Source organism: Euprymna scolopes, chromosome 10, assembly GCF_053919585.1.
Source record: "Euprymna scolopes isolate OS-2025 chromosome 10, ASM5391958v1, whole genome shotgun sequence".
Classification (NCBI taxonomy): Eukaryota; Metazoa; Mollusca; class Cephalopoda; order Sepiida; family Sepiolidae; genus Euprymna; species Euprymna scolopes.
In genome coordinates this window covers 132,870,708-132,890,218 of record NC_136491.1, presented here as the reverse complement: position 1 = coordinate 132,890,218, position 19,511 = coordinate 132,870,708, and the positions used below count along the sequence as shown (strand labels likewise).

The window sequence follows — 19,511 nt, the reverse complement described above, 5'->3', positions numbered from 1 at the left end:
TTGCTGTGTCAAGTTAACCGTCAATTCTTTGAGCATTGAAACACGCATATTTATTATAAGACAGATGATTCGTTTCATAATGTCTTTGCAGGTTATACGCCTTTGGCGTAGAAATACGGTTATTGCAAATTAAACAATGTATATTTCCATTCAATTCTGTGCAAAAATACTCCCATTTTTCTTGAAGCACTCGCTCTTCTTCATTTACCTTTCTTTTTTCCTTAGTCGCAGAAGCACTAGCCATTTTAAAAACGATGTGCAATCTGGAAAATTAAAAAGTCAAAATAAAATCAAACACAACGAAAAATATTCATAAAATATCAATAAAAGCAGTTATCACAAAGGAACCTCACCCCTGCACAGTATTACCCGATTCATATTTTTAGTTATAAAAGTCAATTTTAATAAATAGTACACAATAGTAAAAAGCAATATAGACAACCTTTGAGATTTTACACGACCGGTCGCCACAGTCGATTGAAAATGTCTTGGTGCGACTAAAAGTCGTAAATCACTCGCCCGCCAGTCGATAAAATTTCTTAAAATAAAGAAACGGGAAAAACTGATTTATTTTACGACCCTCAAATAGGCGGTGACTTAGAATGACCTATGTCTCATCATTTGTGAATTCTTTCATCTGTAGCTGTGAGACCGTTGGAATATCGTATTGAAAAAAGAGTGGTCAAACTAAAGGTCAACAAGAGGTCAAATTTACACATTCAGCGTGTCGTCAAAATGTCGCCTTCATTTAGCTCTCTGATTTTGAAATTCATTTGGAGAAAAATTCTTCGACACTACAACTACATACACTTCATGCTTACAAAAGTAAAGACGAACATTTGAAAGAGGAAAAAACGCATCGTTCCGTCAAGCACGCACCGAAAATTAAATTATACAACAAGTAATCAGTTTTCGCTTCAGTTTGTTTCTTCGTAAACAAAAATTATTTATTCCAGAGCAGATAGAAATGTATCAGGATGTAAACAAATCTGGACATGAATTATAAAAATGTAAACACATAAAAATATCAAGACGGCTGATTATTAGTAACATGTTATACATGATACAATATTTCAATGTAAAAAATAAAAATATAGAATAAATGTATAAAAAATTTATTGTTTCATTAACAAAGCTATTTAATTACTAGGTTAATCTATATAAATTTCGCTGAAATGTTCAATGATATATGATGCTAAATGTTCATTTTAATTATGATCTCGCTTCGAGTTTTGTTCAGTAATTATTGTAAGTAACTATTTTTTATTCTTTTGAGCTGCTGGGAGGATTGTGTGTTTCAGAATATTTTTCAATTAGAGACTTCATATTGAAATGTTTTAATGAAAAAATGGATCTCTAATATTTCCTTTGCATTTTAAAATATATTTATTTTAAGGGTGTGATTTTACATTATGTTTTCTTTGTGTATAAAGTTATATATATTCGTTTTGTAACGGTACCCATAAACGTAGTCTTGAATTATTAATATTTCAATTGTCATTTTGATAATACGTATTAGCATCCGAAGAAATGATTCTTATTTCTATGGAACAATAATATGAATGATGCTAGATAGAGAAACTGGTGTTGTATTTTAACGTTTTGTTGAATATTTACTGAAATGTTCGTAGTAATAAAATAGTTGATTTACAAGAGTTAAACCAATATTTTCTTGTTAGATTATGCACACGATAATTTCTGAAATTGTGGTAATATTATTTACTATTATTGACTGAAACAAAAACATAAAGTCGGACGAGTAAAAATATTTTGTGACGAGTAAATTTTTCCTCACACTCGGCCGACGGTCGAGTGATTTATTTTTCAAATCTTAAAGGCTGAATATAGATATAAGGCTTACGCGGCAGGAAACGTAAAATGGATTAAATAAATACAGAATAAGGGTGTGCTTGAAGAATTGTTAAAATTTCTTATCTATTCTTGCTTTGGTAAAGTTATTTTTTACATTGAAACCATCAATCAAAGGCTCAGAACGTCACGGGCACAACATTTTTTTTTATTTATCACTTTATGAAGACAATTTGCTTATCGACCAATTTATTGAAAATAGGAGAAGGTAAAAACTGAAAAGGAAAGAAAACAGAGAAATGCAGTGCCAAGTGGGTAAGAGAGAGAAATGCTTAAAAGTCCAAGACAACGAAAATGTAAGTCCGAATAACGTTGTGAAGAAGCTGAAAGTCAATAAATTCTGTAAAATGAAGCTAATTTACCGGTGATAAAGCAAAAACTTGTCCCTTCGAAAAATTGAATTTTCTGCTGGTTGTGGGTTTTGTAAAATTCGTTTTGTCTGTTTTCACGAGTGCGAGTCGAAAATAACAACAACAACAAAAAACAAATCTAACAAAATCAATGTAACGAAATAACTTTTTAACATTTAAATAAAAAAAGAAAGAATTTAAAATTAAAAAAAAAAAACAATTAAAACTAAAACAAATGAAACGAATTAAAACTATAAAAACAATTTGAATTTTGAATTTTAAAAGAAAAAAATAACATTGTGGATAGAATTACTTTCTTCACTGTCGTTGTTGCTGTTATTTCTCTGATTAATGCCTAAAAATATGTATTAATGAAAAATAAAATAAATTCAACTTTAAAATTTCTAATTTTAATTGCAACAAAACTTAATTTTACAAAACCCAAAACAAGCAGAAGATTAAATTTTTCGAAGGAGCAAGTTTTTGTCTTATCAGCGGTAATTTAGCTTTAGTGGGCCCTCAGAGAAACAAATACCAAAAAATAAAGAAAGAAAAGAAAGACTTACAGCGTCGATGCAGAACTTCGAGGTGGGAGTGAAAAAAGATAAGCTACCGCTGGAACAGCATGTTGGCGTGCAGGAGAAAAGGAAGTGAATGACACCGCCGGAAGTCGGTGTAGGGCGAGGAAAGGTACTATGCCAAAGAAAGGGAAACTAAGGGAAGTAATGAAAAGTCGTGACAGTTGTGTTTGTGACGTTATAAGCATCGATATGCGGGCTCAGTATCAAAAATTACTTTCCTAAATCGAGGATAGATAAAAAATTTAAACTACTTTTCGAACTCACCTCTTATTCTGATCTTTTCGTTTCACTCCTTGATTTTTTTCAAGTTGCTTAAAAGTGTCTGTGAGACCGCAATTCTGCTTCTTGCGGGCCGCATATTTGACATGCCTGTGCTATAGCTTGTGTATATTAGTTTGTAAGTTGTATATATTTATTTTTTATATTGTTATTTTTGTTTTTCAGGAATGTTAAGGAATTAAACCGCTTACACTCTTCTCCAATATTCTAAAATAATGAAATATATTTCATAAATTTCATTTGATTTGTGTATTAAACAAATTAGGAAACACTCCACCTGATATATTTGCTGGAACTTGATAGTAAGCACATTTATCAGTTTAAATGATAGCGTTATTTGCGGTCCCTGTCAACATTTAAACTCATGTATACACGCATAGAAATGTGCTAGCAGATCGCACAATAAGTCCCAAGTGTGACATATCTATAGCACTACTAATAAGAAAATCTATATGGTTTTTATAAAGTACTAGCCTTCAAATGCGGCAAATAAAATTTTTACCTTAACCGTATTATCATTTGTTTATCTTAGTTTGTAATTTGTCTAAATTTATTCTTCATATTATTTTTTTTTTTTTAGGAATGTCACAGACTTCAGATTCATCAAACTCAGGTAATTCATAAAATATTTGCTGTAAATTTGCTATAATATAGCATAATATATATTTAATGTATATATTTTATATTTATATATTTTATATATAATTTAAATGCATCACCACATTCAGCTACCTCTAATTAAATAGTAAACGTAACGTGTACGAGGTGACTTAAATAAGTTTTCAGACTTTTTTGTACAGGCATTAAAATTGTCGCAGACGCTTCAACATTTAATATGTTATTAGATAACTTACCAATTTTCGTGATTTCAGGCTCAAATTAACAGTTACAGCAGGAATTGGAATATAATCTTCTAAATCCTGATTGCCCCAGTTGGTGACTTTTAAAAATGCAACTTGAACGTGAGGAGACATATTGAACGAACGATATGCAATAAAACTGTTTGAAACGTGGAAAAATGCAACAGAAACGTCTGGAATGCTTCAGACTGCTTTTGAACTATCTTACATTAATCGGGCATCAATTTTGGAGTGGCATAAGGGATTTAAGGAAGGCAGGGAGTCTATGAGAGATGATGAGGTGTGGGACGAGTAAGGAAGTCAAGATTGCCCAAATAAAGAATTTCATTGTCAGTAGAGACAATAAGATCACAGTTTGATGTCAGTGTGGGAACTGCACACATAATTATTCGCAGGGGAACTGAAGATGCAGAAGATTTGCGCGAAGTTGTAGACTGCACCCTTGTCACAGATCAAGATGGGCATCAAGACAGTTCCTAACCCTTATTATAGTCTAGACCTTGTTCCCTGTGGCTTTTGATTATTCTCTATGCTTAAGGAAAGCCTTAGAGACTGTTGTAATGAGACAATTTAGAAGATAAAAGAGGCTGTGACAAAAGCTGGAGGGAATTACTTCATACGAAAATGTCTGGAAACTTATTGAAGGCACCTCGTATATTTGTAACATGTTATTTGCATCATATTTCATTGTAAAAATTATTTGAAATATTTAAACATGGTAGAATTTAAATCATCGACATCAGCTTAAAAAATATTACAATAGAAAAAAGCTTATTAGAAATCAAACTTATTTATAATAAAATACAATATGTAACCGGCATACGTATTATATTACTTTTCACGTTTAATTAAAAAATAAGACTCCTCGATCTGCAAATATGTTTATTCTTGTATTAATTGTCGCTAAGTTAATAAGTCCCAATTTTAGAAATTTACAATGAATTGTTCTTAAATCAAACCATCTCGCCTCGTTAAATAAAGCAGTGCAATTTTTAATAAATACGTGTTAAAAAATTACATTCATTTCCTTGATGGAATACTGCTGCCATATCTGGGCAGGAGCTGCTAAAAAAGGCCAGTCCTGCCTTGACAGAGTACAAAATAGACTTCGTGGCTTGGTGGGGGAGGCCCTTTTCTCTACCCTGCAACCTCTCTCCCACAGAAAAGACGTTGCGAGCCTATCCTTGTTTTATCGCTATTTTCATGGCAGGTGCTCGTCTGAACTCCAATCTCTGGTCCCCCCTCGCCAATCTTTCACGAAAAACACCCGTCTAGCTGAATCCACTGTGAAAAATTCCCCCCACTCTTTATCTGTGCCTAAATCAAAACGTGGATTCCATGAACAAAGCTTCTTTCTTAGACCTGCACGCCTGTGGAACTCTGTTCCATCTGTCTGCTTCCCACCGGACTACAACTTGGATGTCTTCAAGTCCAACGTTAACAAATTCCTAATAAACCGCCCCCTTAAGTAAACACTTCATCAAATCTCCACACTAACGTACTGCACTTGCAATAACCCTTATTCCTGAGTGGCTTCCGGGCCTTGATAAGTCGTTACCACTGTGTAAAAAAAATATTTTATTGACAAATATTTTTTTACGTCAAGAAGATTAAGGAGTTTTATAATTTTACAAAAAAATTAAGTTAAATTCTATTTATAAAATTAAGAAGAGCCGTGTTTCTTTATTTATTTACAGAATATTTAGATGAGAATTATAATTAGTTTTATGGAAACAGAAAATTTCAGTTTTCTTATTAGTATTGACTTTGATAAACATTCATTATCCTGTCTTAATTTTGCCAATTTTTGTGTATCATATATATTTTATTTATCTTTGTTCTCTTATTGCAGTCTTACTAAAAATTGAAACTCCTTAAAATTACCTATAATGTCTTATTACTCGTGTTTTAACCTTTATTTTGTTAAATACGTCTGACATTACTCTAAATTAGCCTTTAAATAAGATGCCCCCAATCTAAAAACATAAGCTGACCTCACAAGTTGCATTATTGAAACGTAATTATAAGCTTAATCTCGAAGGTTCTATCGCGAGTACCAAAAGCAAAAAAAATAAATATATAAATAAATAAATAAATAAAATAATGGAAAAAAAAGTTTAAAACATTTAACCCCCACACCCACCACATCTCTTAAGTACCAGAACACCCCAAGCTTGTTAGCTACTAGTCAGTTTTCGAGATGACCTCGGAAGAAAGAGTTGGTGCCTTCAGAGCTAAGTTAAAAACTTTATCCATAACTGTTGAAATGTATCCTGTCTTAATTTTGCCAATTTGTGTGTATTATATATAATTGATTTATTTATCTTTGTTCTCTTATTACCGGTCAGTTCGCAAGCCTCCTATACTTTTTTCTATCCATATCCCCTGAGCTATGCTCATGTTCCGTTCTGATGTCAACTGATACCACTATGTGGTCTGCGTTTCCTAATGGAATGTGAGTATTAGTCACCCAATCCTCAGGAACTGTGGTGAGAAATAGATCTAAAAGTGAAGCCTGCTGTGATTCACGATCTGGTAGGCGGGTTGGGATCATTACTGTCTGTGTGAGGGAATGGGCTATAAAGAAGCTATAAGTAGAGCGACCAGTTGCATCTATGTAACTTGAGAAACCAAGCCAATAAGATGAATGTTGCATCTATACTATCAGAGACATGATCGATTAGGGTACAATCCTGACATGAGGGGGCACGGTAGAGAAATTGTAAGTAACTAACGCAGTGATGAAATGTTAGTCGAAAGCACATAAAAGCCTGGTCATCTGATTCAAGATTTTTCTCTCTAAGTGCTACAGGACTTATGAAAAATAACCTGGTCCTACTTAACTAATATTCCTGGTGAACCAAGTGCAAGAGAAATCCAGAGAATTGCACTAAAGGGAACGGCGAGGATACTAAAAAGAGCTCTTAGTTGGTTTTGATAAAAAGCAGGGCAATGTTGGCAGCTAGTTTGGCTGCCCTATACTCAGGATTACAACATTTAAAGAAAGAAAATGAAAAAGTGATAAATATGAGCTGTATAAAAAATAAGAAATGTAGAAGGCATGTGGAATTTTCACGGTGTCCGACTAGTAAAGAATTAATTAAATAACGTGTGTTATTTAACGTGAAGTTACTTTAAATATTAAATAATATTGATTACAGACAGACACCAACTTTCCATTTTATCACGATAAATATAGACGTTATGATACGATCCACTACTCAAATCTATTATAATTTATACAAAGATATATCATAAAACAATATTGTATTCATGTTTTGTTATCTATATTAAATGATCTTACAGTCTCTTTCTGTAAATAGTTCATTTTTCTTAGAACTAAACTGATCACACTCCTCTCCGATATTCTAAATTAAGGAAATATTTATATTATTTTTTATTCTTTTAATTAATCAGATCAGGGAATACTCAACCGGGTATATTAGCTAATTCCTAATTGCTAACAATCCAAAGAAAAAATCATTAGACTACGAATTTTTCAGTACCTGGAAACCTCCACCTTTAATGTGGGATTTTGATTGTAGTTAGATGTGTCAGGTGTTTAGGATGTGCAAAGTCATTTTTGTATGATGTCTTAAAGGGAGAAACTTGTAAATAAGGATGATAATCAGTAGTATATTTTGTTGGTTCTGTGGTGTGAATGTCGAAAACCCCGGTATTTATTTAATAGTTAAATCCAGAAATAAAAAGTGTATTTATCGGTTTGCAAAGTTACAAAGACGATAAATACTGAAGCAGTGCGGGCTACGTTCAATCTATATCAGTTCAATCTATATCAGTTCAATCTATATCAGTTCAATCTATATCAGTTCAATCCATATCAGTTCTGTATATTTAAATATGGGAACATCATCCATGATAATTTCGACGATTCAACTCTATTTTTCTATAAACTTGACATGCTGTGACGTTCAATCTTAGCGAGTTTTGTAATTGAAAATGTTGAGTCTATCCTTGCGTCGCCGCATTGCATGTGTATCTTCTTTGTTTATACTTGATTGAAAATAAACAACGAAGAAAATGATAATAAAGAAAATCATAATGGTAGAAAAACTACTGTTTTTAAATAAAGATGACGAACATAATGCATAGAAATAATATTGCAACATGTGATCAAGTATAAAAGAAATATTTAAGTTAAGTTATATAGAAAAAATATATTGGTGAATAGTGCTGACCACCGGATAGGGTAGAAAAGATTTTCTGTTTGTTCCCCAAAATATTATTAATACAATTGTATGTTTGTGATAAAAAGGGTGTAAGGCTTTGGATGTGAAAAAAAATTGTGCTACCCAGGGAAAGAAAAGCTGGTTTTTAAAGCCAGAGACGATGATTGTCCGTTTTGATGAGGCAGATAGACCTCGATTTATGTTGTTCGGATGATTGCCGAGGATTTATCGACCACGTGTAGCTGAAATTGAATGTGGGTTTATTAAGAGGCCATGAGGTCGCAGGGACTGTGTTGACTTTTGAGGGCACAAGGATTGGCGCCACATATTCTTTTTTTAAGTTTGTAGTTACGTTTTTTCATAAAGGCAAACAGTTTCATCGAAATATATACAACCTGTGTTCATGTTTATTATAATTTGTATTCACATTTATTCGCATTTATTATAGTTTGTATTCACATTTATTATAATTTGTATTCACATATATTTTTGTATTATTTATTCTTAAATTATTCTTAATTTATTTTTCAGATTTTTCTTTCAGTATTGATTCGCCCAACTTGGGTAATCTATATTTATTTTTTTTTAATTACATTTTCACCCCAAACAAGGCACCTTGCCACTTTGATGTGCGGGGCTACTATCAGGGACATAAGCTACAAGGGTACTATGTGGGGAGTTGAGCAGCAAGATGTCGGTTCACGTTACACTTGAACTTCTGCATGTCAGTACAATTGGGGAAGCAGGAACCCTGAAGAGAACTCCAAAGTTTAGCGGTTCTGGGGAAGATCTAGGGATCTCTACTGTGAAGGGGTGCGATTTTGCTGCTTGTCGGATTTGTCGGGTACAAGTGCTTGCAGTTCGTCAGAGCATTCACCATTAAATTACTTGTAGAACAGGCAGAGAGATACTACTTTTCGTCGATGGGACAAAGGCTGAAGCTTAGATGATAGTTCAGGACCTATCAGGTTGGCGACTCTCTTTTGAACCTTGTCTAGGAGTGAGATGCAGATGCACCAGCCCAAATATGACAACAATACTCCATACATGGGCGAATGGTGGCCTTATAGAGGTACAGGATACTTTCGAGCGTTAGTAGCTTTCTAGCACGGTAGAGAGAACCTACTTTCTCGCAGTGTTCCTGGCAATGCTCTCAATGTAATTGTCCCAACTCATGTTTCCTGTGAACGTTAGGCTGAGGAGATTAAAAAATGTACTTTCAGATAAAGAGTCTTTGACCATTGCTTTTGGTAGTAGAGATGGTTTCTTGTAGTTATTGACGGAAACAAGTTTATTCTTGACAGCATTGAATGTGACCATCCATTTTGTCCCCATTCCACTACAGATTGGAGATCATCCTCTAGTGTTTCTGCCATTTCTTTAGATATGTGTTCATTTGTTTTCCTGTTGTGTCTGTTATAGAGCATGGTGTCATCAGCATATATACCCATCTCACAGACAATTTTATCAGGGAGGTCATTTATGAATATTAGGAATAATAGAGGTCCCAGGATAGACCCCGAGACACTCCCGCATTTATATCATATTGTTTAGATGTGCGACCATCGAGGTCAACCTGGATTTTTCTCTTATTTAAGAAAGATTTAATTATGTTATGTATTCTTCCAGTGATACCGTATGATCTGATTTTCCTGAGAAGACCTTCGTGCCATACCCTGTCAAAAGCCTTAGATATATTTAGAGCTACGGCTCTACCTTCCCCTGCTTTGTCAAGTGAATGGAATATACGCTCAGAGATTACAGTTAGGATGTCTGCTGTGGAACGGGCTTGCCTAAATCCATATTATTGGTCGGTCAGAAGTTTAGAATCTTTAAGGTGATAGACTAGAGCCTGGTTAATTATGGACTCAAATATGTTGGCAAAAAGTGGGAGGGGGCTAATTGGGCGGTAATTTACTGGCTCAGTTCTTTCGCCAGAATTCTTGAAAACTGGTACCACAGAAGCAGTTTTTCAGCAGGCAGGAAAGCAAGATTCATTAGGGCATTTGTTGTAAAGTTTGGAGAGAACTGGAGCTACTTCGACGGAGCACTTTTAATAGCAGAGCCGGGATGAGATCAGGTCCACATGCTTTTGAAGCGTCAACATTTTTTATGATAGCATGCACCTGAGCAGGGGTAATTTTTAGATCGTCTAGTGTGGCGTCTGTCCGCAAAGGAAAGTCAGTGAGGGGGTGGTTAGCAAGGTCTATTGTGAAGTTGGAGGCAAACCGACTGGCAAGCATGTTAGCCTTCTCAGTTGCTGAGCAAACAACTTAATGATTGTTGATTGCCCATTATTTACTACACTATTGTAGATTTTCCAGAAGTCACGGGCTCCTAATTTCTGTGCTTCGATGCGTTTTTTTGGTGGTTTCAGTAAATTCTCTCTTAGCTGTCACTATTTCTTTCTTACAGTTACTTCTGGTTTCTATATACTTCTGTCTGTTTGAACTGGACTTATGTCGGTTTAATCTGCGGTACGCATGTTGCCTTTGCGCGATGGCAGCTGCACAAGTAGAAGTAAACCATGTTCCGCATGGGAACATGTGCTTCAATTGCTGTTTTGAACCATTCAGTGGTTTCATCTGCGCACTGTTCAGTAGGAAGTGAAAAGATATTTCGTCATGGGGCGTCGCTGATGAGATCCCTGATGGATTCCCAGTCAGCCTTTTTATAATATCTCGTTGTTTTGAGCACTGGCTCTTCCATTTTGGCTCTAGAGTTTAGGGCGATTTCAACTATTATCACTACATGATCAGCATTCCCAAGTGGACTGTGAGCATTCGTAACACAATCATCGGGAACTGTGGTCAGAAATAGATCTAAAAGTGATGCGTGTTGTTCTTGCTGGTCAGGGAAACGGGTTGGAAACGTAACCATCTGTGATAGGGAATGTGATATAGAGAAGCTATGTGTGGTACATAAAGGCTTAATCGTTCGATTCTAGTTTTGTTTCTCTAATCAAGGTGAGGGTGTTTATATACCTGTAAAAGTGAGACTGTGTGTGTGAGGACAATTCTCAACCTATATACCTAACGAAATTTTGATCTACGCAATTTGGTATATAGCGTATTCAGCAGAAAACGTTTTAATTGGTTTTTATCAGGAAAAAGTGAGAATGTTTGTGTTTGAGGACATTTCTCAACCTATATACTCAATGAAGTTGTAATATACAGACTGAAAATTTGGTATATCGGATATTCAGACACGCGGAAAACTTTTTAATTGTTTTTTAGCAGGAAAAATTCTCTGCTAAGGGGTCATGATTGAAAAATTATTAAGTAGGGGTCATTGGATTTTTATATGTTTTCAACTGTTTCATGAATGTGTATGCGTCAATCATTCACATGAAAGATTCCTTATACTAAAAATAAGTAGATTTTAAAACTCCTTTTAAAGATCATGCCAACCTGTCCTAATGGTTATCTTACTTGACTTAATGTCTTTAGGTTTTAGTTTCGATCTCAACTCCAGTGATATTTTTGGTACTTGCACAATTTAATCAAGACATTAAAAATTGAAAATAGCGAAAAAAAAGTTTAAACTGTACTATCCGTTATGGAACGAAGTTCTCCGAAGAAAAATTCACTTAATTTGATCGAGTAGTTTTTTATATAAAGCAGAAAAACACGTTTTTATGACAGCACGTTCACAGGGAGATAACTCAGTTTAAAGTGCCGACACTCTCTCCCCATCTGTAATACTAGCTTTTCTTCCTAAAAATCGAACCTAGTGCTCGGTATAATAACAAATTGTTTTTTCGCTGTGAAAAAAAAAACTGTTTGATGAAATTAAGTGACTTTTTTTTTCGGAGAACTATGTTCCAGAACGGATACGTACAGTAGGTATCTCCAAAACAATGTGAAAAAAATACGCATGATTTCGTGACGTCAGGTTTGTGTTAACTATACGAACTATGGAAAAGCAGAAACGACTTAATGATTTTTTAAAACCATTGATTATTTTCTTCAAACTGCAATTAATAATTAATCTTTGTTATAATTTTGTTAGGTTTTAAGATTTACACAGTTTAATGATTAATAATATTATAAACATTTGTATATTAAATATGAAATACGGTTTTACTGAATGTTCATGTTCGGCTTCCACACTTTTGCTCGATAAAAAGAGATAGACAAAATATGAGGAGAGCCTATAAAATGCTTAATATTTGTGCAATAATATTTTCAAATCGGTTTTAATCTGGAGATGAAATAGCTGACAAGAGCCATGTTTATATAAAAACAAAAACAAAAAATTTAAACACAATTAAATAAAAATCTATGTTGTAAGGGAACATTTTGAAATAATGGAATTTTAATCGTTTCAATCTTTTAAAAATTAATTAATGTTTACAATTTTTTTTCTTGGCAATTCAACTGATTGTAGTAGATATTAATTAAAAAAAACAATATTAAAAAAAAACATAATAATATTAAATTTATATCATTTTTTAATTGTAACTTCATGGTAAATTTTTGGTCAATACGTGCATTTAAATTTTGATAAAATAAATATATTTACTTATTTGAACTCTTACGTTTCATAATAAATAGAAATTTCGATAGATTTAAATATATTTTGTTCGAATTTCGAAAAAGTAAATATGGCGGGGGGGGACACGCACTAAAAAAACTCATCCCCTCATATATTTTACGGAAACTGCATTTTATATGTAATTTCATTGAAAAATGGATAAGTATCGAAAATTTCATGAAAATCTGACCATTAGTTGATTTTTGCTAGATTTATTAAATACGGGTATGTTTTCACGTTCGGAATGTATACTACATGGGAACATTATTTTAAAGCGCCAATTATGTAAACACGATTTTCGTCTCGCAATTTCATTATTTTCGTTCGATGAAAAAAGATTTTTTTTTTATTATTACTGGTTTAGTTTGCCTTTCCTCTTTTAAATGGTACAACAGTTATACTGATAATATTAATTTATAATACATTTACATCGTTTTACATATAGGGTGGGGTAATTCTGTTGTGAATTTTGGCAGTCCCTAACGTACAGTATAAACTTTTTTCGGTATTTTCATTTTTTAATGTCTTTATTAAACTGTGCAAGTACATTTTTTTTTACTTACAAGAAGTGGACTGCTTTAAAAAATTATAATACTCGCATGTACATGCTTTAGTTTCTGTATTACTTAACATATAATATTTACGCGTATTTTACAACCGTGCAACCTGAACGGTCTGCTAGTTTATGCTATATCTGAATCAACCGTGAAATTTCTATCGTATCCATGTATCTCCCCATTCGGATAAGTTTGAGCTAAATAGTTGACCGGAAATGTATATTTGGACTACATTTTTTACTCATTACATGGTTATAACTGCTAATTTGACATCTTTCACGATTATATCATTTAAATTACTTAAATCAGCCTAACTATATTAGAAATAACAAAAGAAATCATGAAAATCTGAATTAATCAATCATAACAAGCTAAAGAATTTTCGTACGTACGTTATAACAACGAAACCAATCACCAAGCGTAAATATTTGAATATATAAACAATTCGATGTATAAAACATTTCTTCCAAAATTACAGGATTCGTCATTAAATATACCTGAAAGGTTTTATATGTAACAGAACGCGAACGCAAGTATGACAGCAGAAGCAACAACAACAACAACAACAACAACAACCAACCAACTATGCAAATGGCCGAGGAGCGAAGGTGAAAAAAAAACGATTATAGAAAAAAAAGAAAAACGTGGGTTGAGAAGGACAGAAATAGGCGTGTTACACATGTGGTAGGCAGTGACAGGAAAAGACGTTTTATAAACATGGCCGGATAAAGGCAGAGTACCAAGTGTTCGACACGTTAGAGTCTTGTTAAGCGCATTGGAGTAGGAGAAAACTTTTGAACAAGAGATAAATCGTTATTCTGGAAGTACCTTTCTTTTTTGCGTTTTCACCCTAAACAAGGTACAGTGCCACTTTGATGTAGGTGGGGGACTACTATCTGGGACATAGTTTGGGATATAATTTATAGGGGCACTATGTGGAGAGCTGAGCAGCAAGATATCTGTTTACATTACGCTTGAACTTTTGCATGTCAGTACAGTCGAGGAAACAGGAACCCGGGAGGGAATTCCAAAGTCTAGCAGTTCTAGGGAAAAAAGCTATTAGAGTAGAAGGCTTTCTTACATCTAGTGATTTCTACTACGTATGGGGTGAGATTTTGCTACTTGTTGAGCATGTCAGGTATTTGCGTCGATGAGGTACAAGAGCTCGTAATTCGTCAAAGCATCTACCATTAAAGTACTTGTAAAAAAGGGTAGAGGGATACAATATTTCGTCGATGGGACAGCGATTAAAGCCTAGCTGATAGTGTGGAATCTATCAGGTTGACGACTCTCTTTTGAACTCTGTCTAAAAAGGGGAGACTAGTAGCAGATGCCTTATCCCAAATGTGACAACAATATTCCATACATGGTCGAATGGTGGCCTTGTAGCGATATAAGATACTCTCAAGCGTAAGTAACTTTCTAGCACGGTAGAGATAGCCCATCTTCTTTTGCAGCAGCCTTCGTAATGCACTCAATGTATCTGTCTCAACCCATATTCCTCTTGAACGTTAAGGCGAGGAGTTTGCACGAACTAAATGAATATCGTTTTTATACAAATGAAAAAAAGGAGTCGAATTCTTTCTTTGCCTTTGTTTCCTTGCGACGTACGCTGCATACAACGTGTGGGTCCCGAGTGTTGACATGTAACGACTACGTTACACATATCTCATAAACCAAAACAAGCAAACAAATTCCAAATAGCAAAGATGTTTTTTTGGGAATTGATCTTAAATTGCAAAGATGAAAGAGTCAGACTTCAGCTAATTCATGCTCTATGTAAACCAAACAGCTGTGAATTTGCAATAGTGTCAATGTGTTGATTCATTCGGCTTACTATGAGCTAAATAATAGACTGGACATGTATATTTTAGGAAGACGTTATTTCATAATATTTTATGATATGTCGTATAATAAAACAATCAAGAAACCCCCAAATAGCAAAGATGTTTACTGGGATTAATCTTAAATCGCTACATTTAAATACATGTCAAAAAGTGAAATTCGTTTTATGTATTTGAATAATATTTAACTGCCAACTATTTATGTTTGAAAAGAGGATATTACCTATATCTTTAATATCTATACGCTATTATGATTATTGTTCGCAATATGATATTAGCTATATCTTCAATATCTATATGATAACTGTACACACTATGATACAATGATATAATATCATATACCAAATTTCAATCCTTTCTCGCTCTCCAGATAAGATGACCTGACATTTTCTTAGTTTGACTGGTTTATATTGCTAAGAATTAAACCAGTTAAACTGTTTTTCGATCTTGAAAATTTAGGAAATATTCATACCTTATTTGATTTTTTTTTTAACCAGATGAACTGAATATCAGCGTTGTTAGGAAGCCAACCAACCGTAAGTATATTTCGTTGTCTCTGTTTAAAATGATCCTGTTCTTTGCCTTCATTTTTCATCATGTTAACTCATACAGACACGTATAGAAATGTGTTAATACATCACTCAGTAAATTTCGCGACTGACATGATATGCGCAACTAATAAAAAATGCATTATTTTTATAAAGTAGTAATTTTAACATAGTATATGACAAATCTTACCTCGATAGTATTATTAGTCAATAATTAACTTTTTTCTTATATTAATTGGTATCAAACAAGGAATATTGCCACTGGGACGTAAGGGCTACTGTGATTAGACAACAGATTTATATAGGACATTCGAAGTATAGTATTATGTAGCAAGATGTTTGTTGGCATAACATTTAAATTTCTGTATGATGCTTCAGTCAAGGAAACAGGTAACTAGGATATTTTAAAGGCAAGTTGTGCGAATAAATAAAAGTAGTAATGATTTTGAAACCTGTGAACCACAGAGTTTCACGAGCGGATAGTTTTAGAAAAGAAGCTGCTTTGTTCATGGAATATACGTTTGGATTTAGGCAGAGAAAGAGGGTGGTGAACATTTTTATTAGTCGTTGTAGATGGTTGAGCGCTTTTTTGTGAAATTTTGGCAAAAGTGGACCATAAATTGAAGCTAAGACGAGCTATGTCTTTTCTTAAAGGCGAACATATTCATCGAAATATAAACAACCTGTTTTCTTGTATGTTCTAGTATCTATTTATATATTTTTCATTCTTTAATTATTGTTATTTTTATTTTTCAGGTAATTATGTTCATAAGGACTCAGGTAATTTATAATTTGGCTAAATTAAATAACCGTCCACTTGTATCGCCCCATTCCGCTTACTATAAATTATATAGAAGTGTGGGGATATACATCTGGAGGGCGTCATTCTCGTTAGATTTCATAGTAACAACTCCAAAATTATTTTAGATTTCATAGTAACAACTCCAAAATTATTTTTTATCTTTCAGCAATAAATAATTTAAAATCTTGAAATCGACCTAACTATATTAGAAGACATTAAAAAGACTTATTAAATATTTAACCAATTTATATACCTATATTAGAAGACATTAAAAAGACTTATTAAATATTTAACCAATTTATATAACTATATTAGAAGACATTAAAAAGACATTAAAAATTGAACCAATTTATATAACTATATTAGAAGACATTAAAAGACTTATAAAAATTAAACTAATTTATATATCTATATTAGAAGACATTAAAAGGACCGAATTAATTTATATAACTATATTAGAAGACATTAAAAAGACTTATTAAATATTTAACCAATTTATATAACTATATTTTATATTAAAAAGACTTATTAAATATTTAACCAATTTATATAACTATATTAGAAGACATTAAAAAGACTTATTAAATATTTAACCAATTTATATAACTATATTAGAAGACATTAAAAAGACTTATTAAATATTTAACCAATTTATATACCTACATTAGAAGACATTAAAAAGACTTATTAAATATTTAACCAATTTATATAATTATATTAGAAGACATTAAAAAGACATTAAAAATGTAACCAATTTATATGACTATGTTAGAAGACATTAAAAGGACTTATAAAAATGAAACTAATTTATATATCTATATTAGAAGACATTAAAAGGATTTATTAAAAACCGAATTAATTTATATAACTATATTAGAAGACATTAAAAGGATTTATTAAAAACCGAACAAATTTATTTAACTACCGGTTAGTCCCTGGCCTTGTGCGGTCGCAAAATACGCTTAAATCAAAATATTAATTTACTTGTCCGTACGGCGCAAACATTAATTAATGAGAAACGAATTACTTTACATTATAGTCACTCTTTATCGGTTAAAAATCATTAAAACCATTTCCTCTCGAAAAATTAAAAAAACAACATGGTTTTCTTTTTATGGTTCCAAATTGGCTATTTTATTCTACCATTGAAAAAAAAGCCATGTTGAGAGGAGACTAATTATTATACTTTCTTCTTAAAATTAAAAAAGTGAAAGTGAATTGACATCTGTTCCTTTATGATTTATATAAAAACTTATTCAGAAAAAAACAAAACAATGTGTTGTGTGTTGAATTTTCATTAAAAGATTGTAAATTTTTTTAATCAATTCTTGTTAGCTTTAAAAGTTTAAAAAGAATTTGCTAAAAAATTGTTTTCAATACGTCGTTTTTTGTTTTATTTTAATTTTTTATTCGCTTTATTTATAATGTTTTTTAAACATGTACAACTACCGTAAAATATCCACGGGTTTGCTAGTATATTTTAATTCATATACTGATATAGTACTGACTTCAAAAGTTTAAAATAATGACTTGGGTGTCATTAGCTAGAATCAAAACCAAAAACAGTTAGCGCTCTAACAGCGATCACTGTTTGAGTTAACCCGAAACATAGATAATAAATTTATAAAATTAAAACACCTTTAGCTGTGATCAGTTTTATGCATGCGCAAACTGTCGGTGAGTTGAAATGAAGATTTTGCATTTCAACTTACCAACATATTTCTGTACGCGCTGTTCGTCCATCAAAACAAACCATTTACTCTTTATACCCCACCCTTTGTGTATGATTATTATTTCCTATTAATTTCAGTATTATCTGACGAGTAATTTAAGAGTTTATCAGTTAAATATTTACACACACAAATACAAACATACATACATGCATCTACCGTTTTATTTATATAGATTTGCTAAAGGATTTTATATTCGTTGATACGATATCACTTTTCACGCGCATTTAAAAAAAATAACTACTTTTGATTAGCACTGCACCAAACATTGATACTGTTGCTTTTTTCCTTGCTTTGTGCAAAACACACTAATATTCTGAAAAGTATAAATTCTTATTGTGCTAAGATAAAAAGTTCCGTTTTTACCACTTTAAAATGAATTGCTCTTAAATCAAATTATGCCTATCCGTTGACTTACATGGTTCAATTTAAAATAAATTTTAAAAAAGGATTTCCGTTTGTAATAAGAATTCTGCGTTGATTAAAATATAATATGCGTATTTTATGATCGGGGAACGTCAAGCAGAATGATATTTTATCTATCAAATGATGCATTTAAGCGTTTAATTTTTACGTACATTATCAGCTTTTACACATTTTCTATGTACATTATCAGGTTTTACACATTTTTCTATGTACATTATCAGCTTTTACACATTTTTCTATATATATTATCAGCTTTTACACATTTTCTATGTACATTATCAGCTTTTACACATTTTTCTATATATTATCAGCTTTTACACATTTTTCTATGTACATTATTAGCTTTTACACATTTTTCTATATATATTATCAGCTTTTACACATTTTCTATGTACATTATAAGCTTTTACACATTTTTCTATGTACATTATCTGCTTTTACACATTTTTCTATGTACATTATCAGCTTGTACACATTTTTCTATATATATTATCAGCTTTTACACATTTTCTATGTACATTATCAGCTTTTACACATTTTCTATGTACATTTTCAGCTTTTACACATTTTTCTATGTACATTATCAGCTTTTACACATTTTACTATGTACATTATCTGCTTTTACACATTTTCTACGTACATTATCAGCTTTTACACATTTTCTATGTACATTATCTTCTTTTACACATTTTCTACGTACATTATCAGCTTTTACACATTTTCTACGTACATTATCAGCTTTTACACATTTTCTATGTACATTATCAGCTTTTACACATTTTCTATGTACATTATCAGCTTTTACACATTTTCTATGTACATTATCAGCTTTTACACATTTTCTATGTACATTATCAGCTTTTACACATTTTTCTATGTACATTATCAGCTTTTACACATTTTTCTATGTACATTATCAGCTTTTACACATTTTTCTAT

The 19,511-nt window shown here is 32.2% G+C and overlaps 1 protein-coding gene across 1 annotated transcript in view; it reads left to right on the top strand.

Annotated features, from left to right (window-relative positions):
• LOC145286277 (uncharacterized) overlaps positions 1-19,511 on the top strand; it is a 77,598-nt gene that overhangs the window by 41,759 nt on the left and 16,328 nt on the right. The window contains exons 6-9 of the mRNA XM_080135117.1: positions 3,660-3,692; positions 8,661-8,693; positions 15,564-15,602; positions 16,371-16,394. Of these exons, the coding sequence (XP_079991243.1) occupies positions 3,660-3,692; positions 8,661-8,693; positions 15,564-15,602; positions 16,371-16,394 (129 nt within the window). The remainder of the gene's footprint in view (positions 1-3,659; positions 3,693-8,660; positions 8,694-15,563; positions 15,603-16,370; positions 16,395-19,511) is intronic.